Source organism: Crassostrea angulata, chromosome 9, assembly GCF_025612915.1.
Source record: "Crassostrea angulata isolate pt1a10 chromosome 9, ASM2561291v2, whole genome shotgun sequence".
Classification (NCBI taxonomy): domain Eukaryota; kingdom Metazoa; phylum Mollusca; class Bivalvia; order Ostreida; family Ostreidae; genus Magallana; species Magallana angulata.
In genome coordinates, this window is record NC_069119.1 from 23,233,947 (window position 1) to 23,251,777 (window position 17,831).

General features: G+C 33.2%; 2 protein-coding genes and 1 long non-coding RNA gene across 4 annotated transcripts in view; 2 read left to right on the forward strand and 1 right to left on the reverse strand.

The window, feature by feature from the left end:
• The window catches only part of LOC128163967 (alpha-1,3-mannosyl-glycoprotein 4-beta-N-acetylglucosaminyltransferase C-like), an 80,840-nt gene that overhangs the window by 28,242 nt on the left and 34,767 nt on the right, over positions 1-17,831 (forward strand). The gene's annotated exons all lie outside the window — the stretch shown is intronic.
• On the forward strand, positions 955-9,968 carry LOC128163970 (alpha-1,3-mannosyl-glycoprotein 4-beta-N-acetylglucosaminyltransferase C-like). 2 transcript variants are annotated; one of them, XM_052827675.1, is made up of 4 exons: positions 955-1,185; positions 6,294-6,376; positions 7,603-7,681; positions 8,793-9,968. In XM_052827675.1, the coding sequence occupies exons 1-4, from the start codon at positions 1,089-1,091 to the stop codon at positions 9,947-9,949; spliced, it is 1,416 nt and encodes a 471-aa protein (XP_052683635.1). In that variant the 5' UTR covers positions 955-1,088; the 3' UTR covers positions 9,950-9,968. The 2 variants fall into 2 exon arrangements, with proteins under 2 accessions (XP_052683635.1, XP_052683636.1); XM_052827676.1 differs by lacking the exons at positions 6,294-6,376; positions 7,603-7,681.
• Positions 13,321-16,528, reverse strand: LOC128163973 (uncharacterized). The gene is made up of 3 exons (XR_008240884.1): positions 16,183-16,528; positions 15,340-15,480; positions 13,321-14,702 (listed from the first exon to the last, which is right to left on the reverse strand). It is a non-coding gene; the product is annotated as an uncharacterized LOC128163973 (long non-coding RNA).

A 17,831-nucleotide genomic window follows, 5' to 3' on the forward strand; every position in this document is an offset into this window, starting at 1 on the left:
AATGGGCACGCGCTTTCTGTATCTTATAGTCAAAGACATAGAAAAGGTGTTTTTAAAATCATGTCGAAAATGTTAAGTTTCTTAAAAAGATGCATACATAGTATCATTAAAAAATATATATATGATATACACAATATAAAATAAACCAGTGAAACTTTCATATCTTCATTTCATAGTTGGATTAGAACATTTCATGTCTCATCAAGGTAATGCATAAATATACAGCTGGATAGAAACCTTCGGAGTTACCTTGGAATGTATAAAATCTAAATAACTAGGGCCAAACAATTCCATTACTATTCCAATATAATATCCTTTTTTTGTCAAGCAGCTTTTTGAAGAATTGCGCTACATACATTAACAGGAATAACATAGTTTATAAAAAAAAAAAAGGATGTACATATGACCGCTTTGAACACCAAATTGTTGTTTATCAGTACATTTTTTTTCAAGGGAAGTGTAAATTAAAAACTACAATGCACCAATTTTTATTGACAATTGATTCTCCAATGCTCCAAAATGTAAAAACTCGATATCGTTCCAATATTTTTTTTTTAACCAGAGTAAAGATTTATTGTACACTGGGTTTTAATGATCAGAACAAAACACTTTTTTATAAGAATGTGTACTTTATTCATATTTTCTAATCAATGCCGAAACACAACCCATAAAAGATAATGTATACAAATTAAAATGCCAATAAAACACTGCATATTCTATTTTGTTTAATTTTCTGGTTATTAAACTTTTTTAACTGGAGAATGCTTAGGATTCAAAATAATTTAAAATACTTATTGTGCGTTAAATTACAGAAAAAACACAACCAAACAGCAGTACAAACAAAACATAACATCATTGCTTAGTTAAAATATTATGTCAAAGGGAATTTGATACAGAATTACGTCGGATGAATAAACCTGCTTACGGGTGTATGTGATTTTATGTAATCTGAAATCCTATGAAAGAAAATAATGCCCAGGACAATTTGCAGGCAGATGAATTAAGTGTAGAAGAAGGCATTAGTTTGCAGCTTTTGATTTTTGAACAATTCTGATCATTGTCCCGGGAGCTGAACAAGAAAGATAAGCATGAAAGCTTTTCTACCATCCGCCATTTTCCTGATTTCAGTCGTATCTGTTTTTACACTGGTGTTCCAAATTTTACTACTTCTGCAGAGGAATAATCGTAAGTATTCGACTGGTTATTAATCGTAATTTTTTTTGTCATCCTGTTCTTTGTTAGTTGTCTATGAACTTCTCTCAAAAAATTGTGTCTGTATGTCTGCCTATCTGTCTGTATGTATGTCAAATTGTCCCTCTGTGAGTTATTCGCATTTTATTTAAGAACCAAAGGACAACTTAAAACAAACAAAACAAGAGCTCTTTCACCTACAGGACAACTGAATTGTCCACATAAAGAACAGCTACCATTTTCTGAAGGAATTTTGTAAGATTTGTCAAAAAATATTTTGCTTAAGAGCTACTTCACAAGAAAAATAAATATTTATAATACATTTTTTTCTTCTTACTGCAGAGAGATACTTTACAAATTAAAATTTTTTAAACACTAAACCTATATACAATATAAGAATTTTTTCATGTAACAGGGATTGGAAAATTTATTAAGATGAACAAATCATATTAATTAGTTACACGTTGTTATTGATATCAATTTTTACATCTATTTCACACTCTTTTCAATAACATTTAATAGCACATTGATTTTTCATTCAGGTTCTGGGCATTTAGCTATTCAGAGTGGGCATGCACTGTATGACAATGCAAGAGATTTATTAGGGCCTTCCGTTGAAACGGAAGGCCTTTTTTTATATTTTACGGTTCCTTTCTATTATTATTAACATTATTAAGATCTTCCGTTGAAAACGGAAGATCCTAATAATGTCTCTTTTGTTATTCTATGGTTTTCTTTTATTATTATTAAGGTCTTCCGTTTCCAACGGAAGACCTTATTGTTATTGCTTTGTTTCTTTTTCCCTTTTATTAAGGTTTTCCGTTTTCCAACGGAAGACCTTATTGTTTTCGTTCGGTTTCTTTTTCCCTATTATTATTATTTTTTTTTCTTACAAAATTTGTGCAGGCGATTTCTCGGAAATGGCTGAACCGATTTTCGTGAAACTTTCAGATCTAATAGATATTAGTCCGAACTTAATATACATTTTTTTATTTTGATGACGTAATTTCCGTTCTTGAGAAAATGACGTTTTAGCGATTTTCAGAGGGTCGGCTTGTCCAGGGATCTCCTCCTAAACGGTAAAAGATATTGAATTCAAACTTTCAGGGATTGTAGACAAGAGATTGTAGATGTGCAATTTGGCATTTATATTTGTCATGCTCAAAAGGCGTTAAAGCTCGCCTGGTCCCGAAAATTGAGACTAAAAAAACGTCGTAATTTTTCATGGTTTTCTTAGTTTATCTCTTTTCTGAAAAATATTTTGTTTACACATGTAAAGCAAAAAAAGTTTATACTTACAAGACCTTTCATTTGATATCAAGAAAAAGGGGCTGGCCCCAAATGTTAGGGGACCAAAGGGCTCTAAAGTCTTTCATCTGTAGCTCTTTACTGAGGGGTATTTTGTGAACAGTTATAGAAGCAAATATGTTTTTTTTACAGTTATGTATCCAAGCAATGTAATGATTTTATCATGTGTTACGTAATTAGGGGTTTCTAGGGGCCAAAAGTCCCGAATTTTGATCACATATATCTCAGAAAGGAAAAATATTTTCAAATGCAGTATGAAGAAAAAGATGCTCAGAATGATAAATTAAATCATATTCAATATGCAATTTTCAAAATTTCTTTAAACGGCCCCTATAAGGAGTTAAAGGATCGGCCCCTAAAATGTTCTTTCCCATTATATCTCAAGAACGGTAACGAATTTCTAAACAGTTGTTGAACAAAGTGTGTTGAGATTTAAATGGCCTTTTATTTGATATCAAGAAAAAGGGGCTGGCCCCTAAAATTAGGGGACCAAAGGGCTCTAAAGTCTTTTATTTGTAGCCCTTTACTGAGGGATATTTTGTGAACGGTTATAGAGGCAAATATGATTATCTCACAGTTATGTATCCAAGCAATGTAATGATTTTATCATATGTTACGTAATTAGGGGTTTTTAGGGGCCAAGAGTCCAGAATATTTGATCACATATATCTCAGAAAGAAAAAATATTTTGAAATGCAATAAAGAAGAAAAGATACTCAGAATGATGTACTTATTCATATGCAATTTTCAAAATTTCGTTAAATGGTCCCTATAAGGAGTTCAGGGATCAGCCCCTAAAATGTTCTTTCTCATATATCTCAAGAACGGTAACGAATTTCTAAACAGTTGTTGAACAAAATGTGTTGAGATTTAAATGACCTTTTATTTGATACCAAGAAAAAGGGGCTGGCCCCTAAAATTAGGGGACCAAAGGGCTCTAAAGTCTTCTATCTGTAGCCCTTTACTGAGAGATATTTTTTGGACGGTTATAGAAGCAAATATTTTTATCTCACAGTTTTGTATCCAAGTAATGTAATGATTTTATCATGTGTTACATAATAAGAGGGTTTTAGGGGCCAGAATTATAGAATTTTGATCACCAGTATCTCAGAAAGAAAAAATATTTTGAAATGCAATAAAGAAGAAAAGATACTCAGAATGATGTACTAAATAATATGCAATTTTCAAAATTTCGTTAAACAGCCCCTATAAGGAGTTAAGGGATTAGCCCCTTAAACGTTCTTTCCCATATCTCTCAAAAACGGTAACGAATTTCCAATTAGTTGTTGAACAAAATGTGTTGAGATTTAAATGAGCTTTTATTTGATATAAAAAAAAAGGGGATGGTCCTTAGAATTAGGGAATTAAAGGGCTCTAAAATTTTTCAACTGTAGCTATTTACTGAGGGAAATTTAATGAAAGGCTATAGAAGCAAATATGTTTATCTTACAGTTCTGTATCCAAGTAATGTAATGATTTATTCATGTGTTATGGAATAAGGATTTTCTAGGGGTGATGAGTCCATAAACTATGACAAGCTTTATCTCAAAAAGGAAAATATTTTGAAATGCAGGGTAGAAGAAAAGATGCTCAAAATGATGTAATTTACAAAATGCAACCTTCAAAATTTGGTTCAGCGGCTCCAATAAGGAGGTAAGGGACTGGCCCCTTACATTTTTTTTCTCAGATATCTCAAGAACGGTAACGAATTTCTAACACTTTTTGAACAAAGCTCTTATCCCTGAAACAAAATAGTATCTGGCCCTTAGAATGTAGACCCCGTTTTTCTATTCTAAATCATGTTTAGCTGTTAAATAGCAAAATCAAGTTCGAACATGTATCTCAAATTCTAAAATCAGACGGAAGACCTCCTCGTTGCTCGCAACGAGATCGTGTCTAGTTATTTTTTTTTCTTACGCTTTTTTGTACAAGCGATTTTTTGAAAACGACTTGACCGATTTTCGTGAAAATTTCAGATCTTGTAGATATTGATAAAAACCTTATATATAATTTTTTATTTTGATGACGTCATTTCCGTTCGGGAGATATTGACGTTTTAGTGATTTTTAGAGGGTCATTTTGTCCTGCTATCTCCTCCTAAACGAAAAAAGATATTGAATTTAAATTTTCAGGGATTGTAGACAAAAGATTGTAGATGTGTTTAAAGGCATTTGTGGTTGTCTGGCTTCAAAGGCATTGAAGCTCGCCTGGACCCGAAAATCGAGTTTAAAAAAACGACGTAATTTTTAATGGTTTTTGTTCTTTATCTCCTTTCCTGAAAATATTTTACAATAACATATAGAGCAAATAAAATTTATATTTACAAGATCTTCCGTTTGATAAAAAAAAAGGGGCTGGTCCCTCAAATAAGGGGCCAAAATGTTTCTAAAGTCTTTCTCCCATAGCACTTTACTGAGAAATATTTTGTAATATGTTTAAGAAGCAAAAATGTTCATCTTTTACTAATAAAACCATACATTATAAATTTTTATTATGCGTTACGTAATTAGGGGTTTTAAGGGGCCAAAAGTCCAAAACTTTGATCGAATATATCTCAAAAAGGACAAATATTTTGAAAAGCGATAAAGAATAGAAGATGCTTAGAATGATGTTTTAAACAATATTCAATCATAAAATTTTCGTTATCTGGCCCCAATAAGGAGATGAGGGGTCGGCCCCTAAAATGTCATATCCCATATAGCTCAAAAACGGCAAAGAATTTCTAAACACTTGTTGAACAAAATATGTTTAATATCAAAAGAACTTTCGTATGATGCCAAGAAAATGGGGCTGGCCCTTCAATTTAGGGACCAAAAGGGCTCTAAAGTCTTTCTTCCATAGCACTTTACTGAAAAATATTTTGTTATATGTTTAGGAAGCAAGAATGTTCAATTCACATTTATTTAACAACATATTATAATTATTTTATAACGTGTTCTGTATTAAGGGGTTTTAATGGGTTTTAAGGGACCAGAAGTACAAAACTTTGATAACATACCTCAAACAGAACAAATCTTTTAAAAAGCATTATTTTGAAAATCAATATAGAATAAAATGCTGAGAATGATGTTCCTAACAAAATTCAACCATCAATTTTTTTTTGTAGCCCCAATAAGGAGATAAAGGGTCAAATATCAAAGTCAAGTTCATATAACCTTCAAAAAATCGCACGGAAGACCTCCTCGTTGCTCGCAACGAGATCGTGTCTAGTTTTTATTATAATTATTTTTTTTATTTTTTTCCAACTCGAATATTTCAAAAATTGTTGGATGGATTGTTTTGAGATTGACGGGTATTTTATGATTTGAAAAGATCTCTATTATATTGAAAAATTAGCTAATGAAGTCATCACGTTTGTCATAAAATGACGTTTTTCACGTTTTAAAACGTGAGTTTGACCGGAGTTTTTCTCTTTTTTAATTTAAGATAAAGCTTTGACATTTATAGAAAAGGTAGAACTTCCGATTTGATAATGACAAAAGACTGAAAACTATGACTTTAAGAACTCTTTTTCTTACAGGAACTTCTAGCTTTACTTCCGACATTAACGGAAGACCCACTCGTTTCTTTGCAACGAGCTTTGCTCTAGTTGTTATTATTCTCCTTTCCTTTTTTTTTCTTCTTTTTTTTTTTTGAATTGTTTTTCATCTGCTTCTTACAGTTGCTACACTGAGATGTTTTGAAAATCTAACTGTAAAGATTAAAGGAAAGCTCAAAAAGCTATCAGGAATATTGTAAATGCAAATAGGGACTAATTTTAAAAAATATAAAAATAAATTACTTCTTTATTATAGATACGGGTTTCAATTTTTTGAACACGTCAGAATCATGTGTCCAAAATTCTTATAAGGAAACTTACAACGATTATCTAGATAAGGTAAGTTATGATTCTAATCAACTCTCCTGTGCAGTTACTCTGGCAAACCGGAAGTGAAATAGTGTTTGGACCGGGACTGAAATGACCTGAAACTTTATATAAATGATAATTATACTTTTATGTTTTGCGTCAAATGAAACGTATTTGTGTGTGTAATTATTATATTTCCATATGAATTGTGGTAGAAAAATATCATGAAATGACATTCATATGAATTATCTACGCAAAAAATGAAAGACATGAAAATTTGAATTGACCTAAAAATTTCACCTGACCTGAAATTTTTTATAAACGATACGTTTCTATGTTCTGCGTCAAATGAAATGACTTTGTGTGGGGTTTTATCATATTTTCATTTGAAATGTGTTAGAAAATTACATCATAAAACTTTGACCTGGCCTGAAAATGAGATATTTCATTAATAGATATACTAGTATCTAATTCAAAATCATGATTTAAATTCCATATTTGCTTACCACCGCTGACAAAACTAAGTACTTAAAACTAATATATAAATTCGATGCAATGCAGGAGGCAATGTTTTTCAAGGAAACTTATTTATAAACACCTTGAAAATAGTCTGATTTTAAATGGTACGAACAATTTATGAGACATTTCTGTGTTCGTATGTATTCCTACGCCAGAGTTTAATATTGCTTGGATACAATTATTAAGAAATATTTTTTTTATTACTGATACAAATGTTTATCGTAGAGTTCGATGGCGTTAATTCTATCATATTACACAACATGATTTATATGGGGTTTTCCGTTTCTTCATCTAATATACATATATTGTAGCTTGGAGTTCTCCTTGAAAAATCCCAAATAATAGAAAAAATGTACGCAATATTATTCATATATAGCCAAGGAACTATTTGTCAAGCAAAATAACATATCGTTGATTTTAGCAGAAAAATAATCAATAAAATCAACTGATTTAAGATAATTTCCTATTGAAAAAAAAGGGAAAAGAGTTAGGGTTAATGTTGGAAATTTTTCAAGTAAGCTATGTTGCTCATGGGCTTCTTATCCTGTGTTGCATTTTTATTATATTTGAGCTATCATTTTATTATACTTTTTTTTTATTATAAACACTTTTTAGCTTAACAAAACTAACATGTTATAGAAATTTTTTTTAAATAAAATTCATCAAAACAATGGTAATTTATTAAATAATTGGTACTCACTGAATGGCATACACATTCGAATTTGATTCATTTTCAGCCATCAGTGGATCTGACCAAGCTTCAAAGAAAATGGAGAGACGACGCCCAAATATTCAAGAACGCCAGCAACCAAAAAAGTAGGTCATCCTGGATGTGACGGAATATTTGAGAAATAAAGTACGAGTTTTCGTGAATGTTGCAGAATAACTTCCGAGGTCGAGAAATTTTGTTTTGAAAAATAAAAGCCGAGGCTTTTATATTTCAAACAACATTTCGAGACCGAAGAGGTTATCCTGCAACATTCACGATAACAAGAACTTTTTTTCTATTCTACTAACAGCCCAGTATTTTTACAGATCGTTTTCTTTTAGAGAGACGATCTAGGTCATTGTTACGGCTGTTCCGTGTAACCCCAATGGTTTTGTTAGTAATGTTTACATGTGTATCGATCAAAGGAATCACGTACATGCAGACGACAGAATTTTTCTTTGGATTTTTAATACCCTTTACTTATTTTTAAAATATCTTTGAATCATGTTCGTAATATTTTAAGTGCAATTCAATACGATTATTACTACTGCACGTTATATATTTTATGTAAAAACACGCAGTGAAAATGTACTAGGGAGGTGCAAGGAACAGCTGCATTGATCTCTTAAAAATAAACATTTGAGGCAATACACATCGTTTTGAGTGGAACTAACACGTGAAATTGACATAGTTTTAAAAAAATTTACGGTTTGAAGTTGTACTTTCATGGTCAGTGCGAGACAAATAGGTATTTCTGATCTGATAATTTACTGATGACGTTCGTGGTATATTGGAGAATAATAACCGCGGCATCTCTTTGATCTCGACAATAACTGTAGTAGAATAGTGTCTAATTCACGCCGTACATAGTACAACACTGTAAAATGTGAATCATAGTTTTACAAATACAAGAAAACCTTTGTTCAACAATCTTTATGCAGTGCCTTTGATCTAGTCTCTCGAATACATTTACCTTCCATGCAGTTTCTTTGCATAAAGTGTCTTCAATAAATGGCATTAATTGTACTATCATCCATTGTATACTACCTAGTTTTACCAACAACATAAATTACTAGATCTCTGAATTTATGATTGATCTGTTATTTTATAAACAGAAAGGATGAAGTGTTGTGTATGCATGACAAAATCTATCTAAAAGGTTTTTTTTCATTGCGGCATACAAATGTTGTTTTTCAAGGAGCTGTATTTACATTTCAGGGTTTTTAACAATTGGTATACCCACCGTTAAACGAGGGAAGGACGAATACATTCTGAACACCGTCCAGTCCATTGTAAACTGTACCACAGAGAAGGAACTCGCCGAAATCTATATCGTAGTTTTCTTGGCCGATTTTGATGCAAAATGGAAGGAGGGAATTAGTCGGCAATTGCGTGAAATGTTTGAAAAGATCATTTCGCTGGGAACTCTACATGTGATTCAGGCATGGGAGTCATTCTATCCGCAGTTAGATAATCTGACACATACATTTGAGGATCCAAAAATAAAAAAGAAATGGCGTGCGAAACAAAACGTGGATTATGCGTTTTTGTTTTTGTATAGCGAGACTCTAGCACAGTATTATATTCAAATGGAGGATGATATTTATACCATACCGGGATACTTACAAGCCATAAAAGACTATATTTCAAAATTTAAGGAACATTGGGTCTGTTTAGAGTTCTCTGAGCTTGGTTTTATAGGTAAACTCTACCACTCTTATGATATAAACAAACTGGCAAAAATGGTGCTTTTGTTTTATGCACAACAACCGTGTGATGTGACGTATTTGAATTTCAATACACAGATGTTGCAATTTAAGAGACACATAAGCCGACCGACCATATTTGAACACGTAGGATACCATTCTTCACTGCCAGGAAAAGTGCAACCTTTAAAAGACCGTTTCTTCCAATCATATCCCAAAACATTGAAAGGGGACAACCCCCCCGCCAGTGTTTATACGAGCATGCCTTTTGAAGGGTATTTTAACCCTGATAACTGCTATAGTAGAGAAAATGGTATTTTCTGGAGCACTAGATCTGGCAAAGCTAACGATTGGTTCACAGTAGCATTCAGTGTACCACAAATGGTAAACAAAATAGAGATAGATACAGGATTGCATATTTACCCACAAGATAAAATCCACCACGCAAAGCTTGAAGCAAGTTTAGCTTCCCAGGCTAAAGGACCGGGAAAACCAGAGTGTAGTTCGAACAAACTGCTGGGGTATTTCGATGATGGTAATATAAAAGTAGACAATGTTCAATCTATTACTGGTCATCGGAGAATACACTGTCTGAGTATCATTCTGACCAACAAACAAGAGACGTGGGTGATAGTGAGAGAAATAGCAGTATTTGTAGTCCATAAATGACAAAGGCATGTTTTAAAGATTTTCTCTGCTGTTGATTTTAATTTCAGAAAAAAAAAACAATGCAATGGATTTTGATAAGTTTATTGCTCAAACAAAACTGAACACGAATGCAACAAAAACCTGCAAGTTTTCAACAATATCACGAGTATTTTTCACTGTTCATCAGACATTACAATGTACCAGTTATTTCTTAAAGCACAAACATAATTATGTCTTCCCTATGAAACATGATTATGACGAGCATATACCGGTAGTTATTAGATAGAGTCATAAAAAAGAAAAAAAGGTAAAGGTTAAACAGAAATATCGTTTCCTGGCTTTTAACCAAATGATAAAGTTTAGATATTACATAAGCTATTATAATATATTGTAAAATATCAATCTTGATGATTTCCTGTTTGACCGTCAATTGTATATCCCTTTTAGCTCACCTGAACCGAAGGTTCAAGTAAGCTTTTCTAGATCTGATCACCTGTTGTCCGTCGTCCGTCCGTCCGTCTGTCCGTCCGTCTGTAAACTTTTCACATTTTTGACTTCTTCTCTAGAACCACTGAGCCAAATTTAAACAAACTTGGTACAAAGCATCCTTATGGGAAGGGGATTCTAAATTGTTAAAATAAAGGGCACAATCCTTTTTAAAAGGGAGATAATTGCAAATCTGCGAAAATTGGGTGGGTGTCTTAAAAAATCTTCTTCTTAAGAACCACTGCACCAGATATGCCAATATTTACACCAAAACTTTTATATATAGTGAAAATTCTAAATTGTAAAAATCGCAATCCCCGGATAAATACTGGGGTCCCAAGAGGGGTTCAAAGTTGATTAAAAAAGACATATTTAACATAGAAATATATGGGGGAAAATGTTTTATAAAAATTTATTCTAAAGGACTACAGTGCTAAAATTATTAAGATTACTATACAAGTACCCTAAGATAGTGTAGATTCTAAATTGTGAAAACCGTGATCCTCGGACTTATCCTACGTATGGCTCCAAAATATGTTCAAAGATTAACATAGACTTATATAATGGGAAAATGTTTTTAAACTCTTCTTTTTAAGAATTACAATGCTACAGTTTATGAGATTACTATGCAATCATTCTAAGATAGTGCAGTTTCTAAATTGTTTAAATCATTTTTTATTAAAAGAAGTATTCAAAAAAAGAAAAGAAATTTCCATAATAGGTTTATCATAGTTAAATTATCTGGAAATACATGTGTATGTTTATCGACTAGTTTTTTGGTTGTTATTTTTTTTTGGAATTTCGATCCCGACATCAATTACTCACATATCGGGATCCAAGTGATCGGGATCAAAGATCATAAATTCAAACAACTTCAAAAAGGTGTGGATCTTAGTTTTTACGAAGTTTTGATTCACAAACACACAGTTAGGAAAGATAAAGGAACAAAAGATAAAAAATTGTTATGATAAAAAAGTAGGAATCATTGATAGACTTTATCAACAATATATAGACGTTCCATGTTTTTTGAGTTTAGTCCATAAGACAGATGATCGATGAGAATGCAAAATCTAACATGCCTAATGTCCTCATCACACCTGCAATATTTTTATTTGATGAATCGATAAAGAAGCTTTTAATGATTGAAATACAAAACAGATGCCAATATCATCTTTTAATTATTTAACGAATATTTTTCAATTTTTTCAGTGAAATGTGTTTTTTTTTTATTGCAAATGGGTATTTTAGAGCTTAAAATTCAGTCTCATTTGATGTGTAAAATAACTATGAATAGAAACATGCCAAAGATAAATTTGTTTCTTCTTTTTACATAATGTTTAATATATGGCAAAATCTTGAAATATAGGAGTTTTACAATATTTATTCAGAGTTCACTTCATAATAAACCCTTTCGAAATAAAATGATACAAGGACTATTGTTCAGATGAGCGATTTGTGGCCCATGGGCCTCTTGTTTTATTTGAGGATAAAAAAGCTACTTTATGTACAGTTTCATATCTCTGTGAAAGCCAATTAGAGATTTCGAACTAACAATTGTGAAAAAATGAATGTACGCCCTGCTTTTGACCCATTTCGTACTCGCTTTTTCACACCAACTTATATAAGTAAAGCTTTATTTCTCTCTCTCTCTCTCTCTCTCTCTCTCCGTTTGCGTGTGTGTGTTTTTGTGTGTGTGTGTGTGTGTGTGTGTGTGTGTGTGTGTGTGTGCTTACAAGTGTGTGTGTTAAAATAAAACGCGAGTTATTGCATTTACTTTGTGTACAATTAAATCCCCATTCCATGGATTATTCATCAATTCAGAAACACTGTAACAAGGGATCTTTTCACTTTCATATTATTTTTCTGATTTTATGCTTATCTGTAACAACTTTGCGCTTTTCGAAATGTTCATGCTTTGCCAGAGAAAAAACTGTATATATTTATGTAATATTCATTGTTTCCTTTGGATTATTTTGTTATAATTAGCAAAATCTTTGAGATAATGGTCTATGACTTCTGGTTTTTATCTTGATAGAAATCATTTGCTTAGGTGTATGCATAATTTGTTTCGAGTAAAAACCTTTTTCAGTTAACTTCCTTTCTGTATATATTGCATCTTGATAATTATCTCATGATAAAAAAGGGTATTTTTTCATGTAAATTAGTCCTACATTGTACATCTTATTTAACCTTTATTGGATAGGCCTATTATATTCAATTTCTAACGCCAATGTTAACTTTAAGAACGAGTAAATAATGATATTGTAAAAAGTCAACCTGCATAGACAAGCATACCACAGCTTCTGTCCCTCTTGAGCTACACCAGCAGATCTTTTACACGTACATGTAAGTGTATGTATATATTTTTAACAATAACGTTTACTGCATTCGCAAGGTGAAAGTTCGCGATTTAAAGTGAGCTCTAATTTCAGTGGTACATGTATGTACTTTTCTTTCAAGATGATCCATGCTATGATACATTGTAATGCACGTATTATTCAAATCCTTTAAATCGGAATTTCCGCCACCACCTACCTCCTTGGAAAAAAAATGCGAACTCCACGTTTTGCTTCTATATAATCTTTAGGCTTTCTAATTAAGTACCAAACAAACTTTTAAAACTTCAGACGGAGTAGATAATACTTTGGAAGTTCTTGGACTGCAGACTGTTTTAGTAATTTTCCAATATTGGTGCATTTTGTAATTACACTGCTATCTGTACAGACGCTCTTTGTGTCTCATGATAGTCCCCCTTGTAAGCTTGTCCTGTAAAGGGACTTGGACACGATTTGACTTTAAATTTAATTTAATTTTTCCATTTTCAATTTTTATACTGATAAGTATCGAAGTTCATAATTCTCTGTCAAAATTTGAAACTCTAATATCAAGTTATAAGCAAGATTAACACAGAGTGTGACAGACAAAATAAAAACAGAGTTTAATGACAAAATAGACACTAAAACAAAAGAATTTGAACATCAAACGAAAGAAATATCCGACGGCTTTCAACTTGAATTTGAAACTCTGCGAGAAAAATTTTCTACACAGGCAAAGGAACTCAGAGAGCTAAAACAAAACTTAAAGGAATGTCAACACGTAGCCGACGCTGCAGTTGTCCTAGCCAACAACAACCAACAATATTCGCAGAAAAGCAATATTAAATTTACTAATTGGCAGGAGAGCGAACATGAGAACCTCCGTTCCGATCTCTGTAGAATTCTGAAGGAGACGGTCAACATAGATCTGGACGCGTCCGACGTATTAGCCATACATAGAGTACCGGGAGGAAACAGAGGAGGACCGCGCCCCGTCATTGCGAAGTTCCGCGACACAGACACAAAAATTAAAGTGATAAAAAATCGTTCCAAAGATGAAATTAAGAAGCGCTTTGTGATGCACGACCACCTGACTCAGATGAACGCGCAACTCATCAAAACTCTAAATCTGGACGAGCGGATCAAAGGCGCGTGGTACTATAACGGCAAAGTATTCGCGGAGGACCACGGTGGGAAGAGGCATCGATTCGACATCTTGGACAAGGTGTCAGATAAAGTCAAACATTGTCATGAGGAACAGCGGAGCAGTTTTTCCAATCGTTAAGATCGGGATCTGGAAACGAAACTTGGACCTTTTGTGATCGGGATCGAAATGTGCATATTAGCGTGTGAGTGTGTGTGTATGAAGGGAAAAGAGTACCAATTCATTTCCCATAGGGCTCAATGTTAACCTAAACCCACCTGGCTAGTTTGCTATTATACTTACAGACATATCCTTGGTCACATTTGAAAGTTCATTCCAAGCACTAACACAAAATCAATAGAAATACATTGGGTCCCGTGGCGTTTATAGGTCAAAATTGAGCTTGTTTACAACTTACAGCGATCCGCAGCAAATAAATCCAAGTCCCAAAATTGACACCCACCCCCTATTTCAACCCCTCTTATTTCTTCACTTTTTGCAGTACTTCTTCAATCCATCATTCATTTTAAACAGTGATAAATTTACTTTGAAATAATCATTATTTCAGCAACTAATTCAGCCAATCACCTTAGCCATACCTTTTTCTGCGTGGCTCAATCTTGTATTAACACTTCTCTGATGTCAACATCCGGTGCATTGGTACTCTCATTCCTATACTCATAATTTTACCCACCTCAGAATTAGGCAAATTTGTGTTTTTCATGAACCTTATACATACCTCTAATTGTGTATGAAACTTGAGTCCTGGATCTTGATTTATATTTATGCTGTGCTCGTCTGAGTATCAGGCTCTCTCCCTCGGCAAATGCTGTAATGAGAATGGGCTCACAGTGAGACTCAAGATGAATTGACTGCTTTTTAATGACTTTAACAAATAAAATACATGGAAAAATGGAATGAATGTGTTTGTTTAAATGTATTTAAAGGTATCATGAACAAATTTGATAAATTTTTTAAATAAGGGTGGATTCTACCCAGAATTTGAGAAAACCTCTTAAATTAGATGAAAACCTGGTGAATTATGCAAATTAAACAGGCTAAATATTGACTCATAAGTAAAAAATATTCACATCATGAAAATTTAATCATTATTGACTCTGATAAGCCAATTAATCCTAATCTGGCCTTTCCTGTTGATTTAGCAGGTGCAAAAAATATCACCACCCCCCAGTCTAATGCAGCTTAGAGAACTAGCAGGTGCCCCCTGTCATTTTGTATTACAGTCATTTTGAAAAAGGAGAGGTACATATTTTTGACATTATATTACAGCTCAGTCATTGTAGTAATAAACAGAACTGATAAATTGTAAAATTTTTGGAATTTACACCTAGAAAAAGAGAATTTTTTGACAATGTTAAAAAATCTAGAAGGGTAATTGTTCTGGTTTGATACCACAAATATGCCTCACAGTAAAGAGACAGAGACTAGTATACTAATAATTTTACCTGCATCATGAAGAAAAATATCTGTCATGATGGATCAGATGGATACGGACTCTCTGTCAGCGTTGTAAAGTGACAAAATGACTCCGACGCCCTGGTGCCACCATCTCCGAAGACAGAGGAGGCAAAAAAATGAAAATCCTCCTAAGTGCACGAATGAGAGAATATCAGTGTTACAAGTTATTCATTGCACAAACCAATGTTTATACATCAATTTTTATCATACATGTCTTACAAATATACATATATATCATTATTACACACATAAATACAAAATTAAATCATTATTCAGGGGTGGGGTACACAAAAAGCACAATTAAATGAAATTACATGTAATTACATGTATTACCACATGTGATTTATGCAGTCAGAATAACATTCAAGGAACAAATTAAAAAATTAGATGCAGCTAGTCTAAATAAAAGAAATTGCATTATGTTGAAATTCTGCAACACTGACCAGTAAGCCAAAGGGAAGTAACTCTAAAAACTGCTGTCTTGTTCTCTACACTGTTGACATTTTCAAGCATTTGAACTATTAAAACTTCACAAAAAGTCCCCACCAAACTCATAAAATGTCATCATGCAAATAAAGTATATTCCATATTCAGTTGACATGAGTCCCAGGTGTCACCCCAAGACTAGAAAGTGGTTCCCATTCTGTTTCATGTGTAATGATCATGTAAATTAAACATTCCCTTTCCAAACCCGGGGGGGGGGGGGGGGGGGGCACTCATTCTACATTTCAGACTAGACATATTCCGAAACTCTAAACTGTATTCCTTCTAGCCCCAAAACTCTAAATCATTAAACTGGGGATAAAAAAAAATGAAACGTGGCAACCTACCAGATGCTGACACTGTTGACAGTGGATGTAGTCTCAGGGTGTGTGACGCAAACCTTCTTTTACATCAACCTCATTGCACCAGACCACTTCAGGCTTAAAAGAAGACTGCGGAACTCCTCTGCAAGGATGGCTGAAAAGTATGGGAGGCAGTATTTGATCCGAATCACTCTTTCGATCAAGCTGCGCAATCCATGTACAATAAATGGTCTGCTGAAAAATAGCTCAGACGAATGAAATTGGCATTGGCTAACATCATTTAATCTATTTAAAAAGACTATAGACACTTCTGAGAAGTCAGTGGTAATATGGAGCACACAAAAATAACAGAATATCAGAAAAAAGTCTGAGTTAAACCTAAGTTTGGTCCAGATTCTATATTGAACAGCTGGTCAGTCAAGATTTATCTCAAAATCTTGTACAATTAAAATAAATATACAAGCAAAGAACTGAAATAGTGGAGTGCAACACAGGTGATCAACTATTATTTTATCCAATTTACCATAAAACACTACATTTTTTTGCTTTTATTCTTGCCTGGACACCCTTATATTACCCTTTACACTCATTCAGTACCCCCCCCCCCTTATTTTGAAAATGACAGCCACTCCCACCCTCAAATTTACATTTGCAGTATTAATTTTACTTCTAGTGTTTTAAAATGTTATATCTGCTCTTTTCATTATGAAATAATTAACCTTTTTCAATTTTTAAGCTACAAAACATTTAAAAAATAGGGTCTCTATAGGGAAAAGAGTACCAATTCATTTCCCATAGGGCTCAATGTTAACCTAAACCCACCTGGCTAGTTTGCTATTATACTTACAGACATATCCTTGGTCACATTTGAAAGTTCATTCCAAGCACTAACACAAAATCAATAGAAATACATTGGGTCCCGTGGCGTTTATAGGTCAAAATTGAGCTTGTTTACAACTTACAGCGATCCGCAGCAAATAAATCCAAGTCCCAAAATTGACACCCACCCCCTATTTCAACCCCTCTTATTTCTTCACTTTTTGCAGTACTTCTTCAATCCATCATTCATTTTAAACAGTGATAAATTTACTTTGAAATAATCATTATTTCAGCAACTAATTCAGCCAATCACCTTAGCCATACCTTTTTCTGCGTGGCTCAATCTTGTATTAACACTTCTCTGATGTCAACATCCGGTGCATTGGTACTCTCATTCCTATAGGGAAAAGAGTACCAATTCATTTCCCATAGGGCTCAATGTTAACCTAAACCCACCTGGCTAGTTTGCTATTATACTTACAGACATATCCTTGGTCACATTTGAAAGTTCATTCCAAGCACTAACACAAAATCAATAGAAATACATTGGGTCCCGTGGCGTTTATAGGTCAAAATTGAGCTTGTTTACAACTTACAGCGATCCGCAGCAAATAAATCCAAGTCCCAAAATTGACACCCACCCCCTATTTCAACCCCTCTTATTTCTTCACTTTTTGCAGTACTTCTTCAATCCATCATTCATTTTAAACAGTGATAAATTTACTTTGAAATAATCATTATTTCAGCAACTAATTCAGCCAATCACCTTAGCCATACCTTTTTCTGCGTGGCTCAATCTTGTATTAACACTTCTCTGATGTCAACATCCGGTGCATTGGTACTCTCATTCCTAT

Coding starts and splice junctions, on each gene's coding strand:
- LOC128163970 (XM_052827675.1), top strand. CDS start 1,089: ATGAAAGCTTTTCTACCATCCGCCATTTTCCTGATTTCAGTCGTATCT. Junction 6,377..7,602: donor ACAACGATTATCTAGATAAG/GTAAGTTATGAT, acceptor ATTCATTTTCAG/CCATCAGTGGATCTGACCAA. Junction 7,682..8,792: donor GAACGCCAGCAACCAAAAAA/GTAGGTCATCCT, acceptor TTTACATTTCAG/GGTTTTTAACAATTGGTATA.